The 27,633-nt window shown below is 41.1% G+C and overlaps 1 protein-coding gene across 4 annotated transcripts; it reads left to right on the top strand.

The window, feature by feature from the left end:
* The first annotated feature begins 1,239 nt into the window (after window positions 1-1,239).
* On the top strand, window positions 1,240-27,108 carry MFN1 (mitofusin 1). 4 transcript variants are annotated; one of them, XR_010068168.1, is made up of 18 exons: window positions 1,240-1,357; window positions 4,018-4,139; window positions 6,232-6,367; window positions 8,267-8,433; window positions 10,325-10,445; window positions 11,856-11,964; window positions 13,597-13,704; window positions 15,299-15,452; window positions 15,604-15,671; window positions 18,203-18,324; window positions 19,585-19,711; window positions 19,895-19,999; window positions 20,321-20,423; window positions 21,790-22,019; window positions 22,436-22,591; window positions 23,588-23,776; window positions 23,938-24,072; window positions 25,463-27,108. XR_010068168.1 is itself a non-coding variant. In XM_063306422.1 (18 exons), exons 2-18 carry the CDS (start codon window positions 4,025-4,027, stop codon window positions 25,539-25,541), a joined length of 2,232 nt encoding a protein of 743 aa, XP_063162492.1. In that variant the 5' UTR covers window positions 1,241-1,357; window positions 4,018-4,024; the 3' UTR covers window positions 25,542-27,108. The 4 variants fall into 4 exon arrangements, 3 of the variants coding, with proteins under 3 accessions (XP_063162494.1, XP_063162495.1, XP_063162492.1); XM_063306422.1 differs by having other exon boundaries at window positions 1,241-1,357; window positions 23,588-23,784; XM_063306424.1 differs by lacking the exon at window positions 25,463-27,108 and having other exon boundaries at window positions 23,938-24,073.
* Window positions 27,109-27,633: the final 525 nt, after the last annotated feature.

Raw genomic sequence — 27,633 nt, 5'->3', positions numbered from 1 at the left:
TCTAGTACTTTGGTGTCTATTTTCTTTGCCAAGATTATCTTACTGATTCTAGTTTCCAAAGGATTTGGAGCAAAAGTCCACAATTCCAGACCCACTCAGGAAATAAGCTGTTTCAGTCTTTGCTGCTGTTTTCAGTCAATGGGAGGAAAAAAACTAGCAAATCCTGGCTTCCTCTCTCAGCCCAAATCTACTATTTCATGGAAAAAGACAAGTGCTTTTATAGAGCTAAGGGATAGCTGTGACTACTCAGCAAATCCCTAAGTTACTGAGCCTTTTATCAGTGTTTCTCAACCTGGGCAACTTTAAGACAGGTGAACTGGCTGGGGAATTCTGGGAGTTGAAGTCCGTCCATCTTAAAGACCAGGTTGAGAAATACTGCCTTACAGATGGCTGAGTTTGCAGAAATAGCTAAATTGACTTGTTTGATTAAAGAGGGAACTATAATTACTTTTATAAAAGACTGGAAACCCTTCATGGACTTTTTGCTGAAAGTGGACAAAAATGAAGTGCTGATTTCGGGATTTATTGATTAAAACAGTTTGTCGATGGGAGGAAGGGAACCATGTAATTTGAGAGGGTAGAGATGGTCATTGCTATGTTTATAACTGCCACAAAGAAGATCAGAAGTCACTTCTTTAGATATCTTTCTTTTTCTTTCCTTTTTATTATCTTTCACTTTTTCTTTTATCCTTGTATATTTTCTTTCTTTTCCTACTTTTTCTTTTATGTTTCTATAGTTTTTAAAATCTATGTAAATCTTCTTTTAATAAAAATTATTTGAAGAGAGAGAGAGAAACATTGTCTTACATAAACCTTTAACTGGATTGAACTACCACTCCATATCTCCCCGGCAGGATCAGGGTGGAGAAAACTGTCTTAAGTTCTTTGCCCCGCATAAGTCAGCAGTCAAACGGAAACCTGAAATAGATTGCAGTTGTATTTTTTTCCTGGCCTCTTAAGGTAAACCTATCCTATCTGGCTGCAAAGGATGGGAGGTCACGGAACGGCACCCACAAAAACCTAGAAAACTCTGATTACCGCCACCTGGTGTGGCGTCCGGATTTTTGCCTCCCTCGGAAGGAGCAGAGGGAGAGGGTGAAGAGGGAGAGATTGGATCCAGGCTCCACTTCAGGCTGTCGTTCGAAGTTGCTGAGGGGGGACCGCGAGAGAGCTTCGCAGCCTATGGCGCACGCGCAGAAGAAGAATCTGAGGGCCGGAGTAAAGATGAAGCAAAGCACCGCCGGCGGGGGAGGGGAGGCGGAAGTACCCGCCGCTTCGTCCTGATTGGGCGAGAGCAGGAGGCGGAGCAAGGCCACTGAGGTTCTGTGGGGGGCGCGAGCCCCGCGTGTCCTGCCAGGTAAGGGCGGGGATGAAGCGGGAGGATTTATCCGTTTAATTAGCCCTCTCCTCTCAATTAGTGAGGCGGGGGGTCATTTGTGTACCTGAGCGCAGGCGGGGGGCTTCCCGCCCATCTACGGTCGCCTTGGCAGCCCTCCTCCCCACCTCGTGCTTCCCAGGTGCGTTGGACTACAATGCCTACCTGTCTGGACATGACGGGAGTTGTAGTCCCACCCTCTGGAGAGGGCTGGGAGGTGTCAGGCCAAACTTTTCCTCGAGGCGGGGCTCCCTGGTTGCCCACGTTTTCTGGGCGGCCCCAACCGTGAAATTCCACGTTAAGATGTTGAGCCACTTGCAGTTATTTCTTCCTTTTTTATCTAATCCAGGTAGGGGGGAAGCGAAGGCAGTTTAGGGGCAGCTGTTTGGGGGTCATTTCAGAAAGGGGGCAGCGGATGTTGGAGGGTCCAATCTGAAAAGCTTCTTTTCTGGCAATTCTGAATTTTGCAACTCTGAGGAAAGGGGGCTCCGTCTCGGGGCAAAGCTCATCCCCTAAAGCTTTTCCCGGAGGTCTCTTTGCCAAAGCTGGCCCTGGACCCCCGGCCCCTGGCTTGAAAGTTGCTTTGCGAGGTTCCCCCTGGGCCCTGCGGCTTGGGGAGAGTTGCCGGGTGGGCTGGTGGCCAGAAGACTAGACCCCCGTCTTGCTTTAAGGAGCAGCAGATGGAAATTTCTGGGTGGGAGAGAAGACCAGGCACGTCAATTAGAAATTGCAGACTAAAGATATGCTCTTATGTTTTGAAATTCAGAGGGAGATTTCAATACTTTGTTAGGTCCCAACCCTGGCATTTGCCTATTTGCTGCAATAAAAAGATGGGGTAGACCAGGTGTCCCCAAACTCTTCAACTCATCAACCCTTTCATAAAGTTTCAGATTGTTCAGCAACCCCCAAACATTTATTATATGAAAATAACTTAATAAATACTACTTTAACTAATGGTACTACAAATAATAGATAGTCCCATCAACCCTTGGGGGTCGATACTGACCACTTTGGAGAACTCTGGGGTAGGCAGTAAAGTTATAAAAAAAGATATAACTGTAAGAAAAATAGATAATGGCTTCTTAGGAATCTTCCATAAAGTAATTTGCTCCATTTGTGTGCGCAAGTTAATTTTCGTGGTCAAGTCCACTTGGGAGTAGTTCTCTTATCATTTTACTGGATTTCATACACTTTTTGAATGGATTTAATTTTGGTTTGTGCTTTGCACATATCGCAGCACGCTAGTGTTAGGAATTAATGTGCTCTGTGAGACGTGGCCTCTGATGTCTAAAAGCTTCTGCCATGATAAATGTATTAGGCTTTCTTTGGGTTTGGGCTGTATGGAAATGCAAGTTTAGTCTAACTGAATGAGGCATCTGAATTTGTGCATTAAGTACGTTTAAGGACACTAATATATTTGTAAATAACATGTGGTAGCCACTGTTGCAACACAATCCATTTCTGGGAAAAGCAGATTCCATGTATTGCATCAAACTGGCAGTGCCAGTAGGCAGGGCTCATACACTCCAAATATCTAAGTCAGTGTGGCACAGTAAAAAGACTGTGGAGCTGTTATGCTGCTGTATTTTCCTGGTTACCTCCCAGGCTGGAAAAGCATCAGTTTCAACCTCCATTTGACAGTTTCAATTAAGATCTTGCAAGTTTCAAGCAGTAAGATGTTTTTAACAGAGGGTTCCAAACCTTAGCTACTTTGTATTTCCCCCCAAAATATTTGACAATATTTACAGAAGGAAAACTGCATTGCGAATGTGAAGAATTTAGCAGTTGGATTATGAAATAAAAAAGATAAATATGATTAATATGTACTTGGTTTTCTAACAGTATGTTTGTCTTGGATTAAAAGCGGAAATTTACGTTGGATGAAATGGATGCCTTTGATTTTGTAAAATGTAATGACATATTTTAAAACACTTTTAATATATTTTACAATTATGAACTGATCTATGCATCACCCCTTCCCCCTCAGTTATTGCAATTGGCCACAAAATAGATTTTTGCTCTGAGGTAATCTTATGGAGAGATTCCATGGGAAAATTGATTGACACTATACATTTTTAACTTGGATGCATTCACTACCTAACTTCAAAATGTCAAAATTTAGGAATATAACTGCCCATTGTGAGTGGCATGCATGCATTTTGATGTGGCATTCCCCATAATAAAGGAGTAAATGGAAACAAGATTACTGCATGTAACCCAGCCATATACATGTAAAGGTTCATTGCCACTATTTGGAAGAAAAATCTCACATTCTAAATTACCTTGGCACCTGCACTCAATAGTTCAGTAGTTTTGAAACAGTTTGGTAAATGCATACATATGTAGGTACATTTCCCACAGTCAAGAGAAACACACCAATGGAGTTCACCAGTATGGTGTTGGTTTCAAGTGTCCCCTTTTCGGTCGTTTTTGCTGTGACTGTGGGCTGGAAGAAGCACCTTCGATATATTTGTGGTTCTGTCTAGAATTCCTTCTCCTTTTAGAAAGGTAAATAACCAGCCAGGGTTCTTTCCAGGTCATCGTGGGAGTGAAAACTCTGTTTATGGCTACTGAAGACATTTTCTGAGTTAGATTAGAAGTCGGTATTCAATTATTGTTAACTTTGGTATCATCTTTTTCAGTTGCATAATGGCGGACTGTAATCCCTCCCCACTTAAGCACTTTGTATTGGCTAAGAAGAAGATTACTGCTATTTTTGAAGAGCTGCTGAGTTATGTTACCGAAGGAGCAAGCTTTGTTGAAGGTTGGTTTTAAGTCAAGGGGGACAGGGAAGGCATATTTTGGGGAGAGTAAGGGAGGCAGCTATGCAGATCCATGTATGTGAAGACAGGAAGGAGTAGCTGCTGGAGCAGCTGCATGAACCTCACAAAAGCTTCAGTGATTCAAAGAGAGGTGCTTCATTCACACTCTGGAATATTTGTGAAGTGCCTCTCTTAGCTCTTCTGACAATTGTTCTTTCTTTCGCATAGCCATGATTAGGCAGAATTCACGAATGTTTTATTGTAAATAGTGAAACAAGATGAATGAAGGCTTCCTTATATTTTGGTCAGCCAACAATTTTCTGGCAGGGTTTCTGTTTTTTATGGTTACGCTATAAAAAAAAGAAACAGGCAAAAATTGTATTGGTAGCTCATCACACTTCATAGCACTAGAAAAGGGCCTGTCAGTATGCCAAGTTGATTGTCTCAATAATGTTTGTGCCTTGATCTTTGCCTGCCTATTATCTCCTGAAACATTCCCTGAGTTGTTCCAATCAGCCTGAGAATGACATGGTCTCTCAGCTTCCTTTGATTGGTTAACTGCTCTGATATCACAGAAGTGTTAAAAAGATTTAGGTTATGAAGCTGAGTGGCAGAGAGAGGCTTTGATAACAGATGCATATTCTAAGGCCCCTAAACAGCATTTGATAAACATAGTCCTTCCTCAGAGAACATTAGATTTTAGTGCTACTGATAGAATATTAGAAGTTGGCAGATGATATATGCTGCTTATCAAATATACAGGGAATAATTAGAGGTGCACAAAATATTTCAAAATTCAGAAGATTCTGACCTGGAAAATGGAGGTGCAAATAATCCATTTGGAGGTTGAAATACTTTCAGTCAGGCTGGAAAAGGCTCAGAATGCTTCCAGTACCAATCCCAGAAGGAGATGTTTTCTAGATCAAAATGTTTCGCTTGCCTCTATAAATAATTTTGGCAACATACATAAAAAATGTTATAACTGAAATATAATTCTGATGTTTTTCACCACTGGAGATAAAAAGGATTCAATTTTACCCCTCTGGAGTAGTTCTTGCCTGCTTCTGTTTTAATAGCAATACCTTTCTTTGTGCTGAAAGAAGCAGCAGCAGCCTGTGGATCATAACTAGTTGTGATTTAGCAGGCCAAAATTAATCTGCTAACCTCTGGGGTGAAAGGCCACTAGGCTGCCTTCATTGAATCCCACGAGTGTGACTGCATAAGAATTTAGATCAGTAGTTCTCAAACTTTATGGTACTGTGATCCCCCAAAACAATAACTGAATTTGTGTGACCCTTATATGAACAAAATGAATAATTTCATTAGTGTTAGGGTTGGGTAAAAAAGTAAATATGACACTTTAATAATTAAATGCCAAGTTGTATTTCACTGGAGTTCTCAAATTTTGGAGTACAGCAGCTACTCGCTGTAGACTAGCTCAATAATAATAATAATAATAATAATAATATATTGATTAACCATTAGGCCATATCAGAATATAAAATATAAAATACAGAACAGTAATAAGACTATTTGTTAGAAAATAGCATAAAAGACATAAGTAAAACAAAATGCAAATCATATTTCTGTGTCACCCCTACAATTTACCTTAGATTTACATAGGCAGTTCTCAATTGTACTGTTTTGTTAAGATAAAGGGCCGTATTATATGTAGTTCTTGGATGCTGACCACACATGAAATAGGTTGTTTTAATGTAAGGATCCCAATAGGCCATTCATCTAATATGCAGTCCAAGACATTGACCCTTCTCTTTCTTATACAGTCGATGATCAAATAATGTATGTACCAGGTCCTCTAGCTATCTCAGGTAAAATGAGGAAACAAGCCAGAGCAAGTTCCTACTTTGCCTGTGCAAGCTTGATCAAGTTGAGAAAAACCTGTGACTGCCCGCTCCCCACCGCCTGGCAGGTCACGACCCTTCCCTCTTTGAAAACTCACGGTCTCGGCACAAGGTGACTCCTTGCAAAAACTATTTCCCTTGAAGTTGCACTGACTTGTCACATCAAAAGGGGAAAACGTTGTTCTTCGGTGGCCTGTATATAACACTGTGTTTTTGTTCCCTCTGATGACAGAAACCTACAAAAACCCAGAGCTTGAATGTATAGCTACCATGGACGAACTTGCAGAAATACAGGCATATAAAAACAAGCTGGCCATAATTGGTGAAGTATTAGCACGGCGGCATATGAAAGTAGCTTTTTTTGGCAGGTAAGGGTTGCTGTTCATTGGAATAAATGGATACGGCTCTTCTCTTGGAAGTAGTCCATCAAGAATCATTCCTAGCCAGGCATCTGTGAACTAGCCATCTTGGGTCGGTAGGAAAACACACTATAAAGTTAGTAAATAGTAATAACAACACTGCATGCAAAGCAGAACGCTTGACCAGGTGACAGCAAAATTAATGTCTCTTTCATCTTGATATCCACTGCTGATGACTTCGTGGGTCCACCCATGCAGTGTTCTTGGCAACAAAACAGAAGTGTTTTTGCCATTGCCTTCTTCCAGGATGTTTTTTTTTCTGACTTGCCAGTTTACTTTACAAGTGAACCATCAAGGATTTGCTGGTAGTCACCCATGCAAGTACTAAAGAGCTTCCATCCATGTGTAAGTTTTCAAGGTCAGCCAAGGTCTAGGTCAGTCTTTCTCAATCTCAGCAACTTTAAGATGTGTAGATTTCAGCCCCCAGAATTTCCCAGCCAGCTGGCTGAGAAATTCTGCAAGTTGAAGTCCACACATGTTCAGGTTGCTGAATTTTGAGAAACGCTGGTCTAGGTGCTACTCCGTGCTGATGATACTACTTAAGCTATTATATAGCACATTTCAAATTATTTCAGACACATTACCTGATAAGTCATTAAAATTTCACGAGGAAGCTAAGGTTCAGAATTAAGAGTTACCCCAGTGCTGTTCCCTGAGCAATTCTCAATTCATTTCATTGATGCTTGTACAATATAATTTCTCAGCAGGAATGTCAGTCTTGGGTCTTTTTCCACTGAAAAAGGGGTGACGCTTCAGTCACAGCTGCCATCTTGACTTTTCTGACCTGCCCACTCCCTCAGATGCTCTTGTGTAATTGTTTGCCAGAAAAATAGAACATGTGCAGTTGGGTTTCCAGAGAGACTTTGCTATCGTTAGAAAGGAAAGCAACTTTCTAGTTCTTACATCTGCCAAACTATGTTTTAAAGTGCCTGGGCAATGCCTGCTTAGTAATTATTGCAAAGAAGGTGTACTGGGAAGAAAGAATCACCTTGAGGAACAGGAGGAAGAGCCACAACCAACACAATGGTCAGATAAAAGAAATCTGAGTCCGTGGCAGAGATGTAATTTGAGAAAGCGTCTCAGACAGGACCCTTCCTAGTTCTCATGCAGATAAAGGGAGGGAGGGGAGAAGTTCATTCAGACATGCAAGATTCTGCTGCTGTAACCTTATATTAAAAGTAGTATTAGTATTCGAAGCTGTGGTTTCCTAGTCTGAAGTACCTTGAAGGGCTGACAATTGGGAAAAAAGGGCTATTCTCTGGCTATACAGGTAGTCCTCGCTTAACAACCACAATTGGGACTGGAATTTAGGTTGCTAAGCGATGCAGTCGTTAAGTGAATCTGGACTGGATTTTACAACCATAAAATCCAGTCCAAATTCACTTGTGGTTGTTAAGCAAATCACTGTGGTTGTTAAGTGAACCTCATGCTCATTAAGCGAACCATGTGGTTGTTAAGCAAATCACGCGGTTCCCTATTGATTCTGCTTTTCAGAAGCCAGCTGGGATGGTCAAAAATGGCAACCGTGTGACCCCACGGCGCTGCAACTGTCATAAATGCGTGACAGTTGCCAAACACCCGAATCATGATCAGGGGTTGTAAATCAGTTTTCTCAGCGCTGTCGTAACTTGGGATGGTAGCTAAACAAACGGTCTAAGGACTACCTGCATAATTAATGATACTGCCAAATAAGAGAAAGCAAGCAAATGTACACAAGTTGCTTCAGAATTAAGATTTCCTAGGCCTGCTATCTGGATTTATTTTTTCCTGTACAGACTATTTATATTCTTGGCTACATTGTAAGGTTTAAAAATTCACATTTCCATTCTTTTCCTGTTCCGTCTCTAGAACCAGCAGTGGGAAGAGCTCTGTGATCAATGCGATGCTGTGGGACAAGGTGCTGCCAAGCGGCATTGGGCACACCACTAACTGCTTTCTCAGTGTAGAAGGAACCGATGGCGATAAAGCTTACCTGATGACTGAAGGCTCAGACGAAAAGAAGAGTGTTAAGGCAAGTAATCCTCATTGCTGCTTTTCTGGTCGCCCCATGAAATAAGCCAGGTCGGAAAACAGACACCGCAAAAAATAAAAGAACTCTACTCTTCTGATACAGGCCGGTGTTTCTTAACCTTGGGAACTTTAAGATGTGTGGACTTCGACTCCCAGAATTCCCCAACCAGCCATGAGAAACAGTGATATAGGCTATAACAACAAAATCTTGAAAGCCTGACAGCGTTTTTTCTCCCATCCCACTTACCAGACAGGGTCAGGGCAAGGCGATTTTAAATTTCTTTTTCCTGCTTTCTTGTTTTCCTGGGCTGAGCTCCTGTTTTGCTGACAGTTGTCACATATCTTCTCCACGGTCATCTCTGTGTTCCTCTCCATGTTTGATAGAAACCTCCTTAGTCATACCTATAGGCAGCTTACTTACTTACTCTACAAGCAGGAATTGGAAGGGCCTCCAATTTTTTAAAAAGTGGCTCAGGCAGTTGGAGCAAAATTTGTAAAATTATATTCTCTGCAATACGTAACAGTGTAGAGCAGCCTTTCTCAACCGTGGCAACTTGAAGATGTGTGGACTTCAACTCCCAGGATTCTCCAGCCAGCATACTGGCTAGGGAATTCTGGGAGTTGAAATTCACACATCTTCAAGCTGCCAAGGTTGAAAAACACAGGTGTAGAACAATAAAACACTCAGTATGGGCTGTTTCAGTGTCAGAATTTTTTGAGATACAATGTTTGGCACATACATTTTAATATTTTATGTAAATGATGCTAAAATTAAGGCATCTGGGGAAGCAAGGCTTAATGTGTGTTGGAAACATGTATGCTGTTATCAAGAACTATGCAAGCATTAGTTGGTATGCTAGTTAAATGGGTTAATTATTCTCTTTATGTGTGATTTTTGGAATTGGAGAAAGGTCTGTAGAGAGAAGATAAAAGATTTTATGGGGTAACTTTTTGCAAACTGTAGCCATGGTTTTTTTTTAATGAATAAGCCACAACTGACTCGTATCAGACATCTCACTAAGCCAAAACAAAACAAATCGTATCATGGTTTAATCTGTTGAGTGAATTTAGCCAGTCTCTATTGGAGGTTAAAATTCCATATTGCATAGTATGCATTAAAATTACATTCTACCTGTTTCTGTCAGGCCAAGGTGATTCCAGAGGTCCATAAGAACCCTCCACGTAGCACATAGACTACTTTAATAAGCAAGCAATCTTTTTACAGAAGTCCTGGGACTCAGACGTTACATAGTAGGCATTACTTTATTTTTAAAAATGGGGTTATGTACAATAGCAAGAATAATTTGGAAGTTGGTGTTCTGTTACCCTTTGTGCCTCAAATCAAAAAATTCAGTATGCTTGGCTACCTGAATTAAATCAGTTGGTACAGATGTGCCTGAGAAAATGCTTCCATCAGTGCACATGCTTGGTTTTTCACCAACCCTTGAGCTTACTTTGGAGCACTGCAAGCCACATCTCTTATCAGAGAGAATTCACAATCTATTTGCTCATCTCTGTATCCTCACTCATAATTTGACTTTCCCCAGATATTGGCTCTGTGAAGCAAAATTTCCTCCCTGGCAGCTTCCTGTACGCTCTTAAAGTCCTGCCCCCAGTCCTATTTAGAAGTCAGGTAGGGATGAGAAGGGAGGGGAACCCTTCCTCTCCCTGGTCTTTTGAAAGAAGCAGTGGTATTAACGGAAGGATCCCATCAGCTTTTATTCTATATTTTGCAATCAGGTTGTGGGGGGGGGGCAGAGGGGGGAATTCTAGTGACCAACAGATTAGATCCCAGAAACTTAGTTTGCTGCTGCTTCAGATGACACTCAGGAACAAGTGTCTTCAAGTTGTCGTGCCACTGACCTTTTCCTAACATGTCCATTCCTTTGCAGACAGTTAATCAACTTGCCCATGCACTCCATATGGATAAAGACTTAGAAGCTGGTTGCTTAGTTCATGTCTTTTGGCCTAAAACCAAATGTGCCCTCCTGAGAGACGACTTGGTCTTAGTGGACAGGTATAACTCTTTTTGGTTCATTATAAAGGGGCCACAAGGCGCTGTGTCTTCCTTTTAAACACACACTTCCTCTTGGCTGTTCTTTCCTTCTGGAATGCTACGGCAGTGTGCAAAAGATGACTTGGTGACAGCATGCATAGAGGACGTCTTGTGACTGAGGTTTAAAAGAAGGAGCTGAGCACGTGGTAGAATTTTAAATAGCGTCCTCATTGCAACAATAGCAGGGATTTTGCAGGAACAGTCCATGATTTATTTATTTACTTACTTTCAAGATATTAATACTAGCCTTTTAGAAGGAAAGATGAATTAGGAACTTTGCTAGATGAGTCAGGACAGGAGACCTCTTGAAAGAAACTGGGGGGAGAGAAGGGGAGGAGTCTATGAAAAGGAGAAAATCCCTCAAAACTAGACGTTAAAGTCTAGGCAAGTATACAAGATCAATTGCTGTAATATGGAGTATATTTGGTAGCATCAGTGGTACATTTTCTTGTAGACATAGTCATTTAATACAGCAAATTGTTTCCCTTTCATTGCTGCTAAAGTACACAAGCTGAAGTTGTGAAAGTTTTCATGGTGACCCCTAGAGGCCTCTTAAGAGCTGCTGTCAAATTGCAATTTTTAATGTATCTGAAAGGAAAGTTATGAATTAGAAAACAATGATGTCCACTAGATTTAATTTCAAATAACAGAAGAAATCAATTTCAGGTTTTGTCTTAGACTGATATACCACTCATAGGCCAAGTGAGGCCTTCAGCTCAAGCTAAGTTGCAGATTCTTGAATTCCTGATGGTTTTTTTAAGTGGGGAAGTAACTAAAAAGTAACTAAAACTATAAATTTGTTGGTGTAAAGAGTGTATCAGAGACTGATAAATGTGTAGGCATTCAGATTCAGATGGCAAACATTTTATACAATGAAGAAAATGGCACAGATAAAAGTGAGTGGCGCCTATTGTTGTTTTTTATGCATATATTAGCAACTCCCACCTTTTCATTTTGGATAGAATGCTGAACTTTCATTGTATATATAAAATGAGTCAAGATAGGAATGAATCCTTTGGTAGATAGGCATGCTAGTTTTATTTTAACTGTAGCTTCCCATTTTCTTCAGCCAATCTCTGAAAAGACTAGGTGATTAAGCCAACTCTAGACTATAGTTTAATATTCTGGCTTGTTCAGAAACTTTTTATCATAGCATCTAAAGAGAGGAAATTGTAATGAATTGAAATCTTCTTGACTTTTTTGCTGTCTTGTGGCAACAGAGAAGCCCAAAAGGGCTATATGTACAGCCAAAAGGAACATTCAAAACTTACCTTACTGAGATATGATTGCCTGGTATGATCTGTGTGATGTGTTTCCATATTTCTCTATCTTTTCGAATTCCATCTTTAACTCTCTCCCCTCATTTCATAGTCCAGGCACTGACGTCACCACAGAGCTTGACAGCTGGATTGACAAATTCTGCCTGGATGCTGATGTTTTTGTTTTAGTTGCTAATTCGGAGTCAACCCTCATGAATACGGTAATTCTTGATCTTTTTTAAGTAAGCCTCCATTTGTCTAATTCATCACACCTTCCTTTTCCCAAAATGGAAAGTACATCTTGTTTTAATAGTCATAAGAACCCTGTATGTTTGAGGCAACTGGTCCAACAGTACAACCGTAGGCCTAAAATATCTCTGTCATCAAGGAACTTTATCTGCTTTTGCTAAATTTGTTGTTGGACTGTTCCCATCACCCTTCTAAGCTAGCATAGTGTAATGGTATGTGAGAAAGACCTTGAGAAATGGGGCAAAGAGATGCTGCCTAGGGAATGGTCAGATAAGAGGGAGCACAGCCCACAGCTGCACAATGGGCAGAGAAGGAGGCTCAGAAGGGACCCTCCCTAACTTCTCAGGCTGTAAAGGAGATGGTGGGAGATTTATACTTTCAGACTTGTGAGATTCTGTTAATGTTGCCTTACAATAAAGTAGAAGTAGCTCATCTGCTCATGTTTCCTGTCTGGTCTATCTGCGAATTCTGAGACATAGTAAATGGTACTGTTAGTAGGTATTAAGTACAGTCCAGATTAGGGAAAGCTTGAGTTAAAATATTATTACTTTTTATTTTCTCATGACATTGGAAGAATATTTGCCACTAAATTTTTGATGTTATGTGGATTGTTACTTTGGGTGGGACAGTGTTCTAACTTCTTTGGTTTTTAATTCTGTTGCTCCTTGTTATCTTTTTCTGTCTTTACCACATTGATGACTGGATTCTTCTTCTTCTGAGTTGTATGGGAGCATCTTGACTGAAGCAGGAAACAGATCTATTGATTTTGCTGATCAATAAATGTTCATCTAGAAATTAATTCCAATGTACTCATTGAAGTTTAAGTCTTAAGAAGGTGTGAACTGTACTGCAGATTCTTTGTCTAAAAACATTTTTTGTCTTCTGGGGAAAAAAAATTCCTGGTGTGAAATTTGAAGAGAAAAATTATACCTGGGTAGACAGTAGCTCTTCACAGACTCCTGTTTGTTGCTTCTCTCTCTTTTGTCTTTTATAATATTTTCATTTCCTATTATTTCTAATTTTAAGCTTATTTGGATGATTTTATATAGTGGAAAAGCAACATAGGAGTTCTTTAAACCTTAGTTGGAAAGTATAATCTTTACAAAGCAAAACATCAGATGTTTTAAAATTCATTGGGACCAAATGTAATCGAAGGTCAGCATGACTGTATCTTCAATCAGATGCCTGCTGTTGAATGATCACGTTGAGTGAAGTTAGGAGATTGTGTTAGTGTACTCTCTGCACTTGGATCCTAGCCAGAATTTATAACTGCTTGGATCTGCAAGTCAGTTAAAAACTTGGCACTCTCTATTTCGGAAATGAAGTTCAGAAGCTCCCAGGTGGCTTGTCTAAAGCTTAGAATCTGAAAGGCAGGAAGCAAAAAAAAAAAAAAAGGGGGGAGATAAAATGCCATTTCCGTTCTGCAGCAGAAGGAAACTAATAAAGGAGTATTCTTTGCCAGGTTGATGAATAACATAGCTATTCTCCAAAGTTCTTCCACTATATGAGAACTTTAAAATAAGTGCAATGTTGAGAGCCATCCTGAATATTTTCTTCCTGGGTATGTGTGTATGTGTATCCATATTCGTATCTATCTATTTTAGGAGAAACAGTTTTTCCACAAAGTGAATGAAAAACTTTCTAAACCAAACATTTTTATCCTGAATAACCGCTGGGATGCTTCTGCCTCAGAACCTGAATACATGGAGGATGTGAGTTACAGATTGGTAATTTTTTTGGGAAAGGCAGGGGATGGGTGCTTAGATTACTTAAGAACCCACATTCACTTAAGGTGACAGTCAAGAAAATCACATGAGTTCAGAGATTATCTTCCCAAAGTAAGCCACCCAAAAGGTGGTACAGAGAACAGAGAAATTAGAAGTTGCTTTTGTGTGGGTTTTTTTTTTGTCTCCACCAGTCTCCACCTCATAGTATCTATGAGGTCAGTCCCAGAAATGAACACAGATTTTATTCCATATCATTCAAAAGTGATGCTTCAGTTTGCTCACTCACTTTCTACTCTCCTCCTCCTTGTTTTCTGCATTTACCTATCTCAAGATGTGATTACTTTTCTTTGAGTGGTAGAATTTTGCATTCCTTTCCAAATGTTTTGAACCTTAAAAGATTAGTGTTGTTGTGAGAAAGAAAAGCTCTTTGACTTTTTGTGAGTTTCCACTGCAGCTTTTTAGTTCATATGCTGGTGTGGCTTTTTTTTCCTTTATCATCAGAATGTTTGAGGATACCTCCTTTATGCAGTCTAATCAGAGGCAAAATAAATGGATTCAGGGCAGTATTTCTGTAGACAGAGTATTGCAAGGCTGCCATTTTCTTCAGTAGCCCTTAATCTGGTTCTCATGCTCTGTAATATATAACAGGCCTGTCCAATGCTTCAGCCTTGATCTCCAAAAGGTGTTTCAGTGTCTGCAGGAGCACAATTGTAGCACCTGTCTGCAACATGCTTAATCAAAAGGGCCATGCAATCCTGAGAAAAGATGCAACTGCTTTGAGGTATCACAGACAGTGCTGTATTCATGCTCGCATGTCTTCTGAACCACCTTATGGAGATCGAATCTGAAGCACAGTCCTAATATTTAAAAAAACTTGCTCCACCACTGGTTGATATTATTGTGTTTTTACTCTTCCACATCACTAACTACAAGTGGGAATGGGAGAAAACACAGTATAAGCATATTAGGGAGAAACACAAAGTCAAACTGTGTGTTACAAATGGAGAGAGGCACAGGTAGTCCTCGACTTACAACCACAATTGGGACCAGAATTTCCACTATAAGTCGTTGCAGGCATAAGTCAAGTCACCACTTGACCAGACCCAATTTCATGACCATTTTTACGGCAGTCTCTAAGCGAATCACAGGTTGTTAAGTGAATTACCACAGTCGTTAAGCAAATCCAGCTTCTCCAATGGGCATTTTTTGCTGGAAAATGGCAAAAAATGTCGCAAAACGTGATCATGTGACCACAGGATGCTGCAACTGGTCATAAATGTGAACTGGTTGCCAAGTGCCTGAAATGTGATCATATGACCGTGGGGGATTGGTGTGACATTTTGCAATGCTTGGAAGTGCTTTACAGGCTGCAAAGCACCATCCTGAGGCTACCATGACTTTGGACCATGGTTAAATGAATGGTTGTAAGTCAAGGGCTACCTGTATTCTCAGTAACCTCCCAACATAGGAATTCACCTAGAGAGGGTGTTTGTTTATAGCTTTGAGTTGCTGATTTGTGTTCTGTAAATGGATGGGAGGCTGATTCTTGGTCCTATGCCTTATCACTGTCATTGTCCAGGTACGCAAACAGCACATGGAGCGTTGCCTGACTTTCTTGGTGGATGAGCTCAGAGTTGTGGATCGTTCTGAAGCCCAAAATCGAATTTTCTTTGTTTCAGCCAAGGAAGTTCTCAGTGCAAGGAAACACAAAGCTCAGGGCATGCCTGAGGGAGGTGTGTATGGTATGTGAGGTCCACTTCCTAGTGGCGGTGGCCCTTAACACTTTTTAAAGTCCAGAAGTTTTTTCCCCCAGAAACGCTGAAGTTTAAAAAGACTTGTGTGACTTCAGAAAATGTTCATCAGCTCTGTTTTGTGCTCTCGTAGGTGATGCACTCGCCGAGGGATTTCAGACACGGTTCCAAGAATTTAAGCATTTTGAGAAAATATTTGAGGTAAACTTCCAGAGTATCTAAACCAGATCGAATGGACCTATGTATATAATACCATCCATAGGTCTGTTCACTCTAGGCTTGTCTCCAAAAAGAAATCTATCCTGGGCTTGGTGTGTTTCCTTAGAGCAGTGTTTCTCAACCTTGGCAACTTTAAGATGTCTGGACTTCAACTCCCAGAATTCCCCAGCCAGCATGCTGGTTCAAGGATTAAATTCTTGACTAAGTAGGAACCTGAATTTTCTCTCAAAAGTACTGTAACATTACGAATGCTTTGCTAACACCTTTTCTGTGAATGCCTGAGCTGCAGCACAATCCAGCATCTTCTCCTTGCATGAAAATCAATTCTCAGTATCTCTAAGTATAGTAGAAGAGAAAGATGGAGAGTGTGGTATAGAGGCAAATTTAAATAAGAACAGCCTGGATGTGTTCATGGGGATCAAAATGACACAGTAGAAAAACTAACCAGCTCAGTAGTCAGAGAGCCTGCAGAGCTGTCATTCAGTAGAGGTGGTCGGTTATCATCTCTAAGACCTGAAGGAGCCCATGGCTGACATCAATGAAGGGGATACTTAGAAATATTTAATCCTATTTTGTTTTGCTTTGGGATTGGGGGTCAGCTTCAAAAGCCAAACACATGTATTAAGCCAGGCCCCCAAAAGCCCAGGGAATGCGGCCAGCCAGCCGGCCATTCAGTTGCCATCTTTTAATTGGGCCTTGCTAGAGTTGAACCCCTGAACTGTTTGTGGAAGGGTGGTCCTGCTCCAATGCAGACATCTCTCTGTTCTGATCTTGTCAATGAGTGGAATTGTTTGAATTGATAGTTTGCCTTATTATTTTCTGTCTTTTTTCATCCCTGAGGTATTGCTAATATTTCTTATAGCTTCCTACTATGGACTTTCTTGTTGTATAGTCTGCAGGGTGAGCTCATAATCCTTTTGCCTTCTGCCTATTTCCTGACCTGGAATTGGACTTTCCTGCGTATCTTGTCTAGCTCTAACAATGTGCTCTTGTTAAAGTGAATCACTTGCTTTTTCATTGCTGATACCTAGATCTACTTCATCGAGTGTAACGGCTCTTGGCTATTTGTGTTTTATGTTTCCTTTTTTTTCCTTACTCTTTTTTGCCAATAACCATTATTAAAGTTTTAGTTATTTGTTTATCAAATTTATATAGCCACCCATCTCACAGAAAGTGACTCTGCGCAGTGTACAACAATTAATTAAAACAATAAATATATAAAAACAGTTCATAATTAAAATGTAAAAAAACCACAAGGTAGAACAGAGAGTGAATGTTGGAGCCATCTCAGGTTTTCACCAGTCCCCTGGGATACCCAGGCCTGATGACACAGCCAGGTCTTGAGGGACTTCTGAAACATTAACAAAGTTCAGCGGGATCGTGACCTGCAGTTTTGAGTTGTGTTAGGATACATTCAAGAATCTAGGAGAGTACAATAAAGAAGAAAATCAACTGTTTATCTGTGTAAACAGGTGAATAATATGTTTAAGGTTTTACTGAACAGCCAGTAACTGTTCCAATGTAACCCTGTAACTCCTTAATGGAATAGGCCTTATTCCTTCAAAAAAGGATTTCCAAATATTTAGAGTCACTATATTCTTGCTGCCGTAAGAACTTGCATTAAATTGAAGGTGACATTTAGCCTAAGCTAACCAGAGAATAAAATAGAGGATTTCTACCCAGTGGTGACCCAATTGTGTCTACACAGACTTTTTGGCTACCTTGTCTTCATGAAAATAACATAAGCATCTTCTTGCAAGACAAGTCTATTTGTTACATTTACATGGCGCTGAAAACCTTACACATAGAACTTCTGGATGGCCTTCTTCCATGCACGGACCAGAATCAGATTTTGATGGCACCAGCATGGCTGCTAGATCAATGTGTCTTCAGCCTGAGCCATGTGGTAGGCACCCCAGCCATTATGTATGGATGCAGGAAGCATTAACCCATTTATCCTTCTCCTTTCTGTAGTATTTGGGAAAGGACTATCATGCAATGGTACAGTAGGCTGGTCCTCAGGACTTCTCCATACTGAAGGACCCCTGGCAATGGCAATGGGAGTGACGGAGGCTCTGGAGAGCCAGTCCCAGGGTAGGCAGTTCTGCATTGGATGGACCAACATCCATGTCACATACCCCGCAGACACCTCTGATATATGCATTCTCCTCGTTTGCTTCTCAGGAGTACAATATAAATTACCTGCTGCAGACCATTCTGTGAGTTTCTGAAATAATCCTTGCATCAAGCGGATTTCTGTTAATTGTTGCCTTTATCATTCTTTTGCTTTCTGCACATTACTGTTAGCTGGACTGCAAAAGAGCAGGAATTGACTGCTCTAGCGTTGGAGTTTATTTGTAGTTTGTCTTTTTCTGTTCTATGCATTTTGTTTCCCTTCCTTTATTTTAGCTACATGTGTCTAATAGCAACAGAGTGCTTTCTGAAAGCTAGAAATTCCCAAGTGTTTTGGTGGTGGAATTGCAGTAATGTGTTGTGGCTTGGGCCCCTCGCAGGAGTGTATCTCGCAATCAGCTGTGAAAACCAAGTTTGAGCAGCACACTATCAGAGCTAAACAGATCCTTGAGACTGTGAAAAACATTATGGACAGCGTAAACGTGGCAGCAGCCCATCAAAGGTAGGCCTCTCCTGTTGTGTTTGCCTTGTTGCCCAAAGCCGAATAAAGCCACCAGGTTGCACTGACCTCTCTCTCTGCTAGCTGGAGGTGAGTAGAGCCAATGAGGAAAGGAAGCTTTGAGCTTCTGCCCGCGATGCTGGATTTGCCCGTTGTTGAGTTCCTAAAGTCCCAGGGAAACACGAACCGCCTCCAAGTCATGTTTATTGTTGCTGATATTATTTCTGTGCCACCTTTCCGTCATAAGAGCTCAAGTAGTGTACAGATGAATGATAATTTAAAAACCCTTAAAATATGTTGCCAGTTTGGTGTAGTGGGTTAAGGCATCAGGCTTGAAACCAGGAGACCCTGAGTTCTAGTCCCACCTTAGGTGCAAAGCCAACTGGGTGACTTTGGGCCAGTCCATTTCAGCCCTAGGAAGGGGGCAGTGGCAAACCACTTCCGAAAAACCTTGCTAAGAAAGCTGCAGGGGCTAGCCCAGGCAATTGCCAAGAGTCAAATACTGACTTGAAGGCTGTGTGTGTGTGTGTGTGTGTGTGTTGCAAGGTGGAATCATAGAATCATTGGGTTGGAAGTGAGCTTGCAGGTCGTCTAGCCAACCCTCAATCTACAACAGTAAACTAACAGTGCTAGAAAGCAATAAAATACAAGTATTAAAGCTATGTTCTTTTTATAAAAAGGCAGTCTAGTCCTGGAAATACCTGAGTGAAGAGTCATGGCTGCAGGATCCAACTGCCTCTCCCTTGCAAAAGAATTCTATGGTTGCTCCATCCCCAAGACCCTGCACTCCATACTCAACATCCAGGGCCTGCCTTCCAAGCTAATCGATGGCTGGTTCTTTCTTCTCCGAGAGAGGGACTGAACTGCAATGGGTTACAAGATAAATAAAAAAATATATGTGCCCCTTTAACATAAACTTTAAGCACATTGTTCAAAGGACCAGGATTGAAAAATTGGCCATATGCAGCCCATTTCTCAATGCAGCATTTCTCAACCTTGACAACTTGAAAAGGTGTGGACTTCAACTCCCAGAATTCTGGAAGTTGAAGTCCACACCTCTTCAGGTTGTCGAAGCTGAGAAACACTACCCTAATGCACTCACCACCATTTCCTTTGTTTCTTTCTTGAGCCATCAGCTGGAGATGCAGAGGGAGGAAACTCCATGTAGCTTTATTTCATGATTGACAGAGGTTGTAATGATTGCCACAGTTATGCTAAGCTCATGTCCACCAGAGGCTGATCGCTGCCTTTCCACTGCCTTAGAGTGCATTCAATGGAAGAACGAGAGGAGCAGAAAGACAGGTTGGAATTCGTGCGAAACCAGCTCAACTTTTTAACAGACGAGATTAAGAGGAAAATTAAAGAAGTTACAGAAGAAGTTGCCAACAAGGTAAGCAACCAGGAGCAATGTTCTTCAGTTGCACAGTTGTGGACGCCACCATAACTTTTTAAACCATGCCCTGCAGATGCCCCTGTGGCAAAGAGTTTTAACATAATACTATATACTTTTTTTGGAAAAATTAAAAAAAAACACTTCTCCTGATCTTGCTCATGCATGTGTCATATTTTCCAGGTGTCTTCTGCCATGACTGATGAAATTTGTCGGCTTTCTGTTTTGGTAGATGAGTTTAACTCTGATTTCCATCCATCCCCACAAGTTTTGAAGCTTTATAAAGGTGTAAGTTCTGCCATTGGCTTCCTATCCCTTGGCTAGCTTTGTCATAGGTCATTTATTTATTTATTTCTCAAATTTAGCTACTGCCCATCTCTCCCCCAAGAGGGACTCTGAGCGGCGGACAGAATCCATTTCTGTGGATTGCTTTTTTTTTTATGCTACTGAGGCATCAACTACTTGAGCATCATATGCACTAATTTCTGTGACCTTAATATGAAGAGTCCAGAATTGATCAAAGTTACATAAACTCGCCTTGTGATTTTTTAGTAAAAGGATTAATTAAATCTAGGTTCATAGTAAAGCTCATCATCTTCCTTTTGCCAGGAACTCAACAAACACCTAGAGGAAGGATTAGGAAGGAATCTGGCTGACCGTTGCTCCAGTGAAGTCAACAACTCTATGCATCAATCCCAACAAGAAATGATTGGTAAACAGGAATGAATAGATTCTGCCCTTTGACTCCTTTCTTCCCCATGTTGCTTATTTGGGTTGATAGGTACAGATCTTCAGATCCAAAGTTTCCAAAACAATGAGGCTGCATCATCCTGGTCCCTTTGTGTGCAATTTCAGACATGCATTCAGTTCTTAGAGCTGCCTTTGCTGCCTTTGCTGCCTTTGCTGCCTTTGCTGCCTTTGCTGCTGCTGCTGCTGCTGCTGCTGCTGCTGCTGCTGCTGCTGCTGCTGCTGCTGCTGCTGCTGCTCCTCCTCCTCCTCCTCCTCCTCCTCCTCCTCCTCCTCCTTTGAGTAGTCCTCTTGGTTAGAAACAGAAGTATGTGGTTGCCACTTACCTGTCCTCAGTTTTCTGATCCTGGAGTTCTTTCAAGCTTCTCCCTAAGGCTGCTAGCTCTAGAATTGGTGCATGCAGCAGGTCACGTGCTTACCTGGTGGCCTCTGCAGTTTTGTATGTTCAGAGCTGGTCCTACAAGTAGGCTAAGCGAATTGGGATGAGTGGGTGACATAGGGCAAATCCCTCACCCGCTGCCCTTCAGACGTGCCACCCAGAGAAACTGCTTCATTATACCTAAGATAGCCAGCTCTCTCGAGTAATTTGCCATGAGCAGCTGCTTGATTTGTGTCAGTCTGGGGTCCTCCAAATGACACTTGGAGGAGCAAGAAGCACCGAGGAGGAAAAAGAGTACGCTGCAAGGTTTTATGTGGCTCAGCTGGGATAACTTCGAGAACTGTCTTTTCTTTCTCAAAGAGCAGCATTAAACCTGAGCATAGGAAAGGCCACTGGAGATACTTGGTGGCCTGTTAAGGGGTCGTGAACATTCTTATTAGACAGCAGGCTAAGCTGAGATATCTGAAAAGGGATGCTGACTGCTGTTGGTTCTAGAGCTACATGGAATGGAGCTGCTGCTTCACCCATCTTACAGGGGTTTTCCAACAGGGTGGGTCAGCCAGGCTTGGCTTTCATGTCACCCCACTGTATTTAAAGCGAAACTTCCTTCAAGTTTCTCAAGCGCAGCATATGAGAAGCTACAGCCCAACTCAACGTAGCATTCCCTTTTAGAACACAGCAGAAACAGCTGTTCCAAATGGCCACACGGTCCAGTTACAACACAGTCCCATTATGTCCTATGCATTGGCTGGAGAAACGTCTGCTGAATTCATGTCAAGAGCCAACACTTGCACTTGAGAAACATTTGGTGTTTCTCAAATAGGTCTCTGGGGAGGCATGTGTGTGTGTCTGTATATATGAGAGACAAGCAGCACCACACAAAGTGTGACGTATTTCTGGAAATGAGTTTAATTTTGATTTTTTTTTCACTCAGTGTCTTTTTCTTCTTTAGAAAATCTGCAGTCGCTCTTGCCTTCTGATGTCCAGGACAAGCTCCACTTGCTCATTCCATGCAGGCAATTTGACCTGAGCTACGATTTGAACTGCCACAGCCTCTGCTCAGATTTTCAGGAGGATATCACATTTCGGTTCTCCCTGGGCTGGACGGCTCTTGTTAGTCGCTTCCTGGGCCCTCAACACGCTCACCGGGTTCTGCTCAGCATGGCAGAACCAGCTCTTGCCGTGAGTGCTTCAAATGGTTTCAGACTCAGCTTGGATAGATGGGAGCCTCATCTGTGCCAATAGCAGATCAAATCTGAACACTGTAGAGCGTTCAGCACACCAGTCACAGCTCATGATTGTGAACAGCTTCCAGAACCAGTGATAGGAAACCTTCTGTTCCCAAGTGCCATTGGTTGTGCTTGACTGTTGAGATGGATGCCTCCAATGAAATAGCAGAATATCATTTTGCATAAAGTATTTTATTTTAGTGAGGCTCTTCCCCAGAGTTGATGCACTGTTGTGCGTTCAGACTTCAGTCGCATCCTTGGTAGCACTTGATTGGCTCACGAATGCATGAACGTAGAGTTCTTATTTAAAACCCAGCTGTCTCCACCTTCCAGGCAGACTTACTGCAGAGTTTGCATTCTCTTTCCTAGATCCCTAGATCTCTTGCCTCCACTCCTTGCACCACTAGTGCTCCCACTCTAACCCCGGAGAATGCATCGCAGGAGGAGCTTATGGTTTCCTTGGTCACCAATCTGGCCTCACTGACATCTCGGACTTCCATGACGGTCGTCATCCTTGGCGGTCTGGTGAGCACTGTGACCATCTCTGCCTTCGTGAAAAAACTGGGCTTGGCCTTATATCTACCCCTTCCACTCAGAAAGGTTCTCTTAACCCAGCTCTGTGGATCCTTTTGTTTCCCAAGTCTGACTCAGGCCCATCTTTTCCAAAGCACTCTTTACATTCCTTTTATTAGGAAGCAAGGTGAACTCTTAGCTACACTAGCCCAAGGCTCTGTTTAGTTATATAGCAAAGTCACATTATGTGGGCACGGGAGTCATGTCCCACCCAGAAGACTTGTTTTTGCTAGCCACACTGTTGAGAGCGGATCCATCCCTCTCAAGAGTTGAGAGTTTGGCTTGCGAATCCACCCTCCTTGACACTGGTAGGTCCTTTTTTAACAGAACGCAGGAAGCCATCAAGTATAGGCAGGCTACGTGAGGTTAGTAGACTTTATACGTACGTAAAGAGAACTTCCCTACTTAAAAGATGGAACAAATGGGGGTGAAAAAGTGGAAGTCCTCTTTTGCAGGTACAGAAATTAAAATAGAAACATTCAGAAGCTCTGTCCTTCTGCTGGGAGGTGCAGTTCCCCAAACTACCACATTTTGTTACTATCTCACAGCCTACCACGTTTTATAAAAGTTTCACAGTGAACGGTTTCCTCTTCGGTTTATGGTTCCTCTGTAAGATACTGCAGTTGTTTCAGTCTAAAATTGTTAATAACTCAGCACTGTTTGTAAAATTCAAAATTTTAATGAGAGATATAATCCTAAAATAACTATTCTTTTTAGAAAAAAAGTAGCAAACCTTCAGATTAAAAAAAAACAAAAAATTGCTTTAAAAATAATAAGAAGCCAACATCTATTGAGCACTTGTGAAACATAGTCAGCTTTGCATTTAAAAAAAAAACCCCAGAGATTGGGAAATTAGTGTTGTCTCCTATCTGACCCAAAGAGATGTTTGCTAGCAAATATTCACATTTTCTGACTGGAGCTATCTCTGATCCAGTGCTTCTCTTCCAGATTTGGAGAACGGTTGGCTGGAAGGTCATCTCTCTTTCCCTGAGTATGTATGGGCTATTGTATCTCTACGAGAGGCTTACTTGGACAATGAAAGCCAAAGAACGGGTTTTTAAGCAGCAGTTTGTCAACTATGCTACAGAAAAGCTGCAACTGATCATCAACCTTACCAGCGCAAACTGTAGCCATCAGGTGCAACAGTATGTCTGACCTGTTTCATAGCCAGATCTCCCCTCCCTCTGCACCTTGAGGGTCCTTCTTGCTCTTCTGTTGAGTGGGGATGTCATTTCCATAGCTCTACTATGTTATCCCTGGGCTATTGATGGATTGGGCTCTGCCGTTTTCTCTCCTAGGGAAATGGCCACCACATTTGCTCGCCTCTGCCAGCAGGTTGATATCACAGAGAAGAATCTGGAGGAGGAGATTGAACGCTTGTCCAAAACAATTACTCAGCTAGAAAAAATCCAGAACAGCTCAAAGCATCTACGGTGGGTAATTCCAGGAGAGGTGTTTGTCAGTGCCTTGGATGAAAGATTAGGAATGTTTGGATAGCAGACAAAGAGCACTTCCATGTTTGTTTGAAGTGCTTTTAAATATATGTATATAACATCATATGATGGGAATGAATGGGTGTCTGTGTCTAACTTGGATTCATTTAGAGACACCCTCTTTATTTTAATTAGTTTCTTACTCCAAACACTAATTTACCAGTTCTTGTCAAATTGGCTTGGATATTGTTGTGATGTTTGAGGTCCCTTGAAGGCTCCTTAGAATGTGGTTCTTCTTCCATCCTTGACGCAAGCGCACACAGGGCTTCTATAGCTAATTTGTCTTATCTGCCTTCTGTACTCTATCCCTTTTCCTCTCCCCGAAATCAGGTTGGAGAATTCATAAAACATAGCCATTAAGAAGCTAGGTATATTTTCTCTGCTGCCTGGCTCCTGCTATAGATTCTCCTGTCTTAAGAGTGCATCTCAAATATTACAGCCCATGCCACCTGTAGGCCGCTTGCCAAGGAGTTCAACTGCATTGTGTGATAAGCACTCGCATTTTACCACACAACAGCTGAAACCAACTATCATCCTGAGGCTGATCCAGTTTTTAAATACCTTTATGAATACAATACTTGAATTATTTTATTGATGTGACTGCCTAGTTCTTACATTATTCATGGGACATTGTTAGTTATATGAACAACAGTAATGTTACAGAAGTATGGTGACCATATTTTCTTGGAAAAAATAAAGGAAAAAAAACTGAAAAGGGGGCAAATCTGAAAGAGGTTCATATGAATAAACAATATTGTTTTAGCTTTACAAAAGAAAACTCAAGAGCAAAACCAAGAAAAACACGTATTTTAATAAAAATACCTAAAATCAAACAGTATATGTAAATTTATTTTAAAAAGACAATTCAATTTCCCTATTTTTCAGAGGAATGTGAAAGACAGTGCATTAAGTGGTACCACTTGTATGGTAGAAGTTAAATGACCAAAATAAAGGACAAAGGTGACTTTATGAAAAATAAATACATCTAGCTTTCTAAATTAAAGAACTGTCCTTTATAATAAAGGATGCATGGTCACCATATACATACGTCTTAATTGTATTGGGCTGTGTTCCAAACATTAACTTGACTGAAGGCAGGAGAAGTGTATCACTCCAGGAGATTCCCAGCCCCAAAGGTCTTGGAGGGCAGGAAGGGTTTTGGAGGGGGTTTGAGCCCCCAAAATTGCCTCCTTCCCTATCACATTGGTAAATTTCTCATCAGCCCAAATGTTCATCATGGGTGTGGATCATTGATTTCATGTGCCAGAAATGTTGGGGAAGTATGCTAGACAATCCGTGGGCTAATTTATCTCCCTCCTTCATTTTGTAGGAAGAAAGCTGTTTATCTTGAAGATGAATTTGACTGTTTTTCCAAGGATTTTCTCCAGAAAAAGAAGTGTGGAATTTAAAAGATTAGCACCATTTCCCTCTCCTTTAAGTCACATGAATTTTTCCTGCTCCTTTGACTACCCTACTTCTCCATTGCTACCCGGCTGTTCTGATACTTACTTAGGCTATGAATTCTGCCTAAGAACTCAGGAAGGAAGCAGCATTTACTATTGACTGAATCATTTTGCAACTTTTCGCAAGAGAACTAATTTATATTTACTGTTGCATATGACATTTATTTGGAAATGTACGAAGTATATAAAATAAAAACACCTATAATATTTTGTATTAATGTTTATCCCAAGGGTCAGCTCCTCTTCTGGCATCCAGGAGAAACATTTCCCACCCCAGTCCTGTATCATACTGCTAACTGCAATTCTCCGTGGGAGTGAGCAACGGTGATTTTTTCGAAGACTCTTGTTAAAGAGCAATAATACAGAACGCTGCCAATTTTTGAAAGAGATTTGTGGTGTTTGGATGTAGAGACGATCAGTTTTCTTAATGCCATTCTAGGTTTTTCATTTGGCTGAAAGAGGAATTAAACTTCCAAACTTTGTGTTGCATATTGAAAGCTTTATGTTCTTACTAAGGGAGTTCTTGTCTTAAGTCACAGATTAATTTAGCAGAAAATCTGGATGTCCTGTACTTACTCTGCTTCTCAGAGTAGCTGTTGTATGATGGCTGTGGTCGGCAGGCATCCTTTTCTCAAAAGGGAGTTTTAGGAAACCAGAGTACTGTCATAATGTGTGTGATAAACGGTGGTAATGTCTAACCTTACAGAACATCAGCATTATTTTAATTTAGGACTTGTGTGATGCCTGGATAGCTAAAATTCATTTGGATAGTACAATCCAAACCACGAATTTGAAGTTAATTTTTTGTGCAGTTTCTAAAGTATGTATTTAAAAAAAAAAGTTCCCAGGATTATAGCTGCTTCACCTGGGACAAGTGAGAAGGAAATAATGTCCAGGTACTTCTTGTATCCTTCCTTCCCTTACTCACAGCTGAAATATCTGAGATTAATGTCAGTCAGTGACTCAATCAGTTATGGAGGCAAACACACGGTGTTGCTTGTCCATTTATTCACGTTGGTGGAATGTTCTAATGGTTGACATAACCAAGGGCTTCTCTGTGTTTTGAGTATTCGTCTTGTATCTTCTCATCACCACCTTTGGTTGGCACCTTCTACTCCTTTGGAATTATATAATTAATGTGCTAATTTATGAACTACTTTTCTGGCAGCATAATTGGCATGGAAGTCATTTTAACCAAGAAAATACAAATATGCATTTTTAAAAAAAAATGATAATTAATTCTACAAAAATGTCTGCTATTGTGGTGGTACTTGGAAGGAGTTCATGAGATACAAAGGGCTAATGATGCCACTGGCAGTTTTCTCAAATTCCTGTCTTCAGCGACAAGAGGTTCATTCTGGTATTACTCTGATGCATTTGAATGTTTAATGTGGTTCTTCTGTTCTCATGTGAGATCAATACAGTAATTATAGATGCAACCAGTGACATTCTCCTGAAATGTTAAAGTGACAACTTGAAACACACAAGTAAACTGATTTAAAAATTGCAGCTGCTTAATGGCCATTTTTCCTTCCAGGATTTTAGTGTTGGAAGAAATTTAAAATAGAACAAGGAATAGTACTGAATAGTAGCCCTTCTTTCTGGGAAAGCCTCTTTAGTAGGGCATAAAAACAATACATGCATTATTCACATCTTCATATGGGCTGCCAGCAACCTCTTCTTTAAAATGGAAAAGGCTCAGTAGGTATCTGGTTGGGGATATTCAACCTTGGCAACTTTAAGATGTATGGACTTCAACTTCCAGAATTCCCCAAACTTAAAGTTGCTAAGGTTGAAAAACACTGCTCTAGTCCATTTTCATCTAAGCCATTTTGTAGCTGATGCCCATGCTGCTTTAAGAGGACTACCCCATGGCACTGCCGGTTGCTTGCTATACGTTTTCTAAAGAAAGGCATGAAGTGCAGTGGTCTTGTATTATCATCCAGGGCTATGTAACATGAAGGTATTTTCCTTCACGATGCTTTGTACTTTTGATCACCCTGAATTTTCTGTGAAGTTAAGAACACCGTCCAATTGA

Source organism: Candoia aspera, chromosome 6 (genome assembly GCF_035149785.1).
Source record: "Candoia aspera isolate rCanAsp1 chromosome 6, rCanAsp1.hap2, whole genome shotgun sequence".
Classification (NCBI taxonomy): Eukaryota; Metazoa; Chordata; class Lepidosauria; order Squamata; family Boidae; genus Candoia; species Candoia aspera.
Note: the sequence above shows the minus strand (reverse complement) of the source record. Positions and strands in the feature narration are given on the sequence as shown.

Bases quoted from the DNA above. Each gene is read 5' to 3' on its own strand.
- MFN1 (XM_063306422.1), top strand. From the start codon at position 4,025: ATGGCGGACTGTAATCCCTCCCCACTTAAGCACTTTGTATTGGCTAAG. The intron at 23,785-23,937 runs GTATGTCTGACC...TTTCTCTCCTAG, and splicing joins TGTAGCCATCAGGTGCAACA to GGAAATGGCCACCACATTTG. The intron at 24,073-25,462 runs GTGGGTAATTCC...TTCATTTTGTAG, and splicing joins AACAGCTCAAAGCATCTACG to GAAGAAAGCTGTTTATCTTG.